Source organism: Suricata suricatta, chromosome 2 (assembly GCF_006229205.1).
Source record: "Suricata suricatta isolate VVHF042 chromosome 2, meerkat_22Aug2017_6uvM2_HiC, whole genome shotgun sequence".
NCBI classification, from domain to species: domain Eukaryota; kingdom Metazoa; phylum Chordata; class Mammalia; order Carnivora; family Herpestidae; genus Suricata; species Suricata suricatta.
Window position 1 is genome coordinate 2,559,819 of NC_043701.1, and position 6,151 is coordinate 2,565,969.

General features: G+C 64.1%; 1 protein-coding gene across 1 annotated transcript in view; it reads right to left on the reverse strand.

The window, feature by feature from the left end:
- The window catches only part of LOC115304207, a 15,807-nt gene that overhangs the window by 5,915 nt on the left and 3,741 nt on the right, over positions 1–6,151 (reverse strand). The window contains exons 3-5 of the mRNA XM_029954301.1: positions 5,974–6,145; positions 5,276–5,351; positions 2,671–2,696 (exon numbers count right to left, since the gene is read on the reverse strand). Of these exons, the coding sequence (XP_029810161.1) occupies positions 2,671–2,696; positions 5,276–5,351; positions 5,974–6,145 (274 nt within the window). The remainder of the gene's footprint in view (positions 1–2,670; positions 2,697–5,275; positions 5,352–5,973; positions 6,146–6,151) is intronic.

Genomic DNA, 6,151 nt, shown 5'->3' on the forward strand with positions numbered 1-6,151 from the left:
GTCTTCTGAGTGGGGGTGAATGGGTTTTTTGGTTTTTTTACTTTCTACATGTGTTTATTTTTTGCACGTTTGTATTTTTACATGTCTTTCCAATGTTTGGGATGGAAATTTCAAAAACTGTACAGAATCTCAAAGGGCCCTGGTTCCTGATTTTGGGGGGCCTCCAGGACGTCTGTGTCTCTGGCTGCTCCGCACCGCCGGGGACCGCCCGGCCTCCCTCCTGGCGCAGCAGCAGCGGGGAAGTCCGCAGCCCCCAGCCAGGGACGGTCCGGCGGGGGCGGCGGTCCCCGGGCTCCCTCGCTGTCAGCCTTGAGCACAGGTGTTGTTGGTCCTGCCCCGGAACCCCATCACTTTGCCGCCGGGTCTGAGGTGAAAATGGAGCCGCAGAGACACCTGTGGGCCACCGGACGACGCGCACACGTCGCCGCGTGTGACTCCGGGGCCTCCCGCGGCCTCACCGCTGCGTGCTGCCGGCACCGCCCGTGGCTGCGGAGGACGCAGTCATAATCCTGCGTCCCAGGCCGTGCATTTTGAGTCACTCTCCGACATTCTAAACACTCGGCAGCCTTGGGCCCGGCACCGGGCAGGGCTCTGAGCGCGGGGCGGGGACCGTGAACGCTCAGCCGGGGGCAGGTCACCCTCCCACACGGCGGGGGGCCGGGGGGTCACACTCATGTTTTAAAGACATGGGAAAATATATGCTTTATGCTTTTCATTCGGCAGCATTTTTCAAAGGGCACCATACTGTGAGTTTTTATATTTAATGATTTCCGGCTCAAACACACATGACTTGTGATAATACACTCACTGTTCTCAAGAAATAATGTGAATAATGTTAATTTGAACGTCTCTGCTGTCCAGTCACTTTCCTCGATTAGGTCCTCCCCCCACCGCCCCGCCGTCCTGGGGACACAGAGTTGGCAAGGAGTGTCTGTCTGCCCCTCGGGCCCTGCGCCCCGCGGCTCTCACGAAGCGTCAGCGCTGAGGACCGTCAGCGCCCAGGGCCCTGAGCTTCCGGATTTCCCTCACTTCACAGCCGGAACACAAGGAAGGGACGTGACAGAGATGCGCCCGAGAGTCTGGGCCTCCCTCGCTTGGTTCAGAGAGCGCGTCCCTCGGCGGCTGACGCAGGAAGGGGGCTGCACAGGTGCTGGTCCGGGGACACACGTGATGCCTCCTGCACCAGCGCTTGGCATCTGTCCTTCTCGGCACCCACCCTGGCCGCTGACAAAAGTGCGCTCCCTAGGCTGCTTCGGATCCGGTGGGAGGCCCGGACCCACCGCATTCTGCATGACGTGCCTGTGGTGGGGACGGGCCGTGACGAGTCCCGCGGGGAGCAGGAGCGGGGCCCCGAGGGTGGACCGAGGACCCTCAACAGGGGCGTGAGCTCCCACTGGTTGGTTTTCTCTGAATAAATCACTGCAGGGCTGTTTCTGCTGGATGGATGTCTGCACTCACAGCCCGGGGGACACTCAGGACTCATCTCTACTGGTGAACCGGGGACCAGGCGTGGGGGGCTTCTCCGTCACAGAGGAGGGGCACCTGGTCTGCGGCCGCCAGGCTGAGCCGCCCCCACGGGTCTGCCCCTCCCTGCAGGCTCCGTGCCGGAGGAGACGCTGCCTGGGCTTCGGTCTGAGCGGCGGGAGGAGGACAGGATGCCATCGGCGTGCGGCTGTCCGTCCCTCTCCCCCAGGACAGGGGACGGCCCCAAGCCGCGGGGTGGGGGCTGCCGCCTGCCATCGCCCGTCCAGGCGTCCACGCTGACCCCCACTTCCACGGGCGCCTCGCTCGCCTCGGGGCCGCGGCAGACACTTGTGGCAAGCGGATCGGTACCTGAGAGCCGCTCACAGATGCCTCGCTGTGTTGACGACGAAGCCCCATCTCCCATCCACCCTCCCCTTGCTTTTCCAAGCGCCCGCACCGCACGCCAGCCCGCAGCCTCGCGCTGGAGGAGGCGTCCTCTCGGGGGCCCCGGGCCCACCCCGCCTCAGCCCGGCGGCCGTGGAGGCCCCAGGCTCACACTGGGGCCGAAGTCCAGCCCCAGGCGGGCCCCCATGGCACCCCAGCAGCGGCGGCCTCTTGCCTCTGGAGGCCCGTCTGCATGGGGGGCTGGCTTGGCTACGGAACAAGGGGTGGCCCAGAGGTGCCCCTCCCCCCACCCCGGGCGGGAGGCTGACTCGGCCGAGAGGGGAGCATCCGCAGGCTACGGTGTCAAGAAACCAGATTAGATTCTGGCTCCGTGACTTACTGGCTGGTGACCTTCAACCAATGGTCTGACCTCCTGGGCCTCAGTTTCCTTGCTGTGAGGTGGGGAAAGAGCTACCCTAGGAGGCCGTGAGGGTCCCGCGGCCCCAGCCCGCCCAGCCAGGAGGCCCGGGGTGCAGCTGCCTGCCCCCCCCCGCCACCCAGCCACCTCCTCGGTCCCAGTCAAGGCCTGGTGTCCAGCAAACCCTCAGAAGGCCCGCCCACCCAGACGCCCGCTGCCCCAGCACCGACAGTGACCACGCGGCCCACAATCACCCACTGGGCCCCAGTCATCCGTCACCATGTCCTGTGCGCTGGTGGCACTCTCCTAACTAGACCAAAAATTTGTGGGCAGGACTCCTTAGCCCAAATGTGTGCGTGGGAGAGGCAGGCTGAGAGGTTGGTCTGGGGTCTCGGGTAACTCACCGGACCACTGAGAACTCCGGTTTCTTCTTTCAGACACTACAGGGTGGGGAGCGAGTCTGGCTTTTCTATCCGGAGCAGTGGGGGGCACACCCCCGGTGCTGGGGGGCCCACTCCCCGCTTCGATGGGAGCTTTGCCCCACCGGCCTGGCCACCCCTTCTCTCTGGCTCTGTCTTACAGAGAGGCTCCAGCGAGCCACTCCTCATCCAGCAGCCCCCCAGGGTCCCCAGACCCAAGGCCCCTCCCAGGCCACAAGTGCACCCCAGGGAGAATGCACTGGCCTGCCCTGCAGGTGCAGAGGCCGCGAGAGTGGGCAGGCGGCCCGGCAGAAGGCTGAGGATCCCCAGCCTGATGGAGGAAAGGCCTCCTACTCAACTATGAAATACCCAAGATTTTGAGCCAAGGGGACCTTAAAATAAGCTAAGTGTTTTAAAAGAGCCATTGACAAAGCAGAACACTTAAAAGGCTCTGACAGGTTAAAACCCAAATAGTCTGACCCCCGGCCATCCGCGCTGGGAGGAAGGGCTTTGCTCTGGTCTAAGCAACCAGAACCTTCTGCCCCAGGCTTACCGTTATTGCGAGTACGCCCTGGGAGGGCCTCGATTCCTGACCCCAGACCGCTGCTCCTCCGCACGGCCTCGCTCTTCTCATGGCAGCTTCCGGTTCCCGTCTGGACGGTCCCCACAGCCCACAGAGCTGGCATTCGGTGGCTTCTGCTACAAGTGAGACAGCAGCCTGCCTCAGAGGTGGCACCCAGGGACGTGAGTGTCCCCGAGCCTCCCACACCTAGATAAGGGGCCAGGCGCCCCTCGCCTAGTCCTGGCTCCTGACACCGCGCCCCTCGACGCCCCCGTGCTGCTGGCGCTGGGTGTGCCTGGACCCACACACAACACGCAGGTCGTCCCCCGAGTGACCTGCGGAGCGCCGTCTCAGAGGCCGGAGGATGAAGGGGGATGTTCCCAGAGGGCCAGGCTGCCCGAGGACTGAAGCCTGGCCTTGGACGGGGACGGCCCCTCCCCCCGTGGCACAGCCAGCAGCTCGGTACTCTGCAGACGCTGACCTGACCTGACGTTACCCAGCCCCCCACGCACGCGTCGGCTCCCTCCTCTAGAGAGTGAGGGTAGTGAAAGGGCCACCCTTCCGACGCACCGTGGGGATTCACGGACTAAATACGTGCATGCGGAGCGGAACAGCGCCTGGTGCGCAGGACCTGCCGCCCGAGGCCCATGACGTCGTCCACACACGCACCCCCAGCTCGATGCGGCCCGGACGGGCCCCACCATTCCTACCGTTAAACGGGTGCAAAGGTCAAAGGCAGGGAAGGCGAGGCACCTGCTCTCCCGCAGAGGCCGAGGGAGCAGCCAGCCCTCTGGGAGGTGAAGAGGCCTCATCGCACACGGGACGCCCCACGGCCTGAGGCGTCGCCTGTGGCTTGGGCGGACCCGCAGGGTGACTCCAGCCACCGACCGACCCGTCCACGACACCACCCCTCCCGTGGCAGGATATGGGCCCTGGCGGTCACAGGCGGGAGCCCCGAACTTTCTGGTTGGGGGTCTTGCCTGAGTTTTAGTCCACACGTCTTCCTTCTCTTTCCCCTGTAGATGAAGGTTAGGTAAAAACCTTGGATCGTTGCTACAAGTTCATGTCTTCTTGGGATACAACTTCCGGGGAAAGGGGCTTAAATCAGTAGAGTGTCCCCTTTGTCCCCATCAAGGGACAGGTGGCCAGACATGCATTCACTTGCATTAGTTTAGTACCTACTGCACACGGGCCTGTGAAAGTCCCCGTCAGCCCGAGGACGGGAAACAAAGGCATCGCATCAGGACTTTATATGTGCAGGGACGGACCAGCCACCACGGAATTGAGGCTGTGACTGGCCTCAGTCCTGGCAGGGACTCGCTTCCCGGCCTGGAATTAGGAGGAGGTTGGGAGCCAGTGCAAGGAAAGGCGCCCTGGAGGAGGCCACCTCTAGTTTATAACAGCTTCCAAGATCTCGGGGCTGAGAGGGAGCAAGTGCTCAGGGCTTTGTTGTTCGGTTTGGTTTTGGTTTTGGTTTGGACACGTCAACAGCAAAACGAACCAAACATCAGGGAAGAGGAGAAACAACTCAGGGGCTGCTCTTTTCTGCCTGGTCCCCAGGTGCCCTGTCCTGGGGGCTTGGAGGGAGCTGGTCACCGGGTCCTCCTGGCAAGAACTAGAAGGCGCAGGTTTCAGGGGGCCGAGACCCAGGGCAGAGCCCGCAGGCCCCTAGCCGGTGCCGGTTGGAGCCCCTCAACGCCACTTGGAAATGTCCCTCAGGCGGCTCGCCGGGCGGCCAGGGTTAAGCGCCACCACGCTTCGTTCACAGAACTCTACTGCCTGGGTCTTGGGGTGGAGGGTGGGTTTCCCCACTTCACAGAGGAGGAGCCCCACTGGGTGGCAAACGCCCAGCCCTGGCGAGAGAGGCCTGGACTCAAATCTGCAAGCACGGTGCCTGCTCCCGAACTGGGCCATGCGCTGACCCACCCACAGCCTGAGGGCTCAGTGGAGCTGAGGTCTGGGGGGCTCTGGAACCCTTCATTCACTCCAGAGGAACAGAGCCCCAAGAATCCTGGAGGAACGGCCAACATCAGCCACCATGTTCAGTCCCGGCTCCATCCACGGCCATCTTTGGGCCTGGTAGGAGCAGAGGCCTGCGTAGGCACTGAGGGAAAGCGGGGGGGAGGCTCACAGGGACTGGACCTCCGCATCCAGGAGCTAAGGAGAGCCAGGAGCCCTCCAGCAGCCGGGCAGGGGCAGGAAGGCCCTGCCCACACCCGCCTTTCGGACTCCAGCCTCCAGAGTTGGGAGAGAAGACGCTTCTGTTGCCTCAGCCCCGGAGGCTGCAGGGCCCCGTTATGGCGGCCCCAGAACACCAACAGAAATGGGCGAGGTCACCTTGGAGGGCAGGGCTCCAGAGGTGGGGAAACCGTACAGTCCACCTCCATTCACCCCAGGGCTTGTGGGGAGCTCCCCGGTCTATCAGGCATGGAAAGCAGAGACCCAGGCCTGGGCCCTGGTGCGCTCCGCCCCACCTCCCTGTCCCCAGAGTCCTCGGAAGGCCACATACTGACTGCTTTCCGAAGGCATCCTGCAGGTGTGTGAGGGAGGGTGTGAGGCACTGCCTCTTGCCCGCTTCACCCGCCCCTGCCCCTGCTGAAACTCAACTCCGGGTGGGGAACGGAGGAAGAAAACAAAGTCCGCAGGTACACTGTCCCCTGAAGCCTGCCTCGAGACCCCCGCACGCCACTCTGGCTCCGGGGCTCCCTGGGCGCGCCGGCCCCCACCTTGCCTCCGCCCTGCCTGCACACGCCTCCGGGCCGCCCTTGACCGTGACCCGGGGAGCAGCTCTCAGCAACCGCGAGCGCGCTTCCCCCTCGTCCGGCAGGTGGAGCGGGGCGCCCAGGGGAGGGAGGCCCGCGCGCTCGGGCCGGGGCAGGGGGTCGGCGGGCAGGGCTCCTGGCC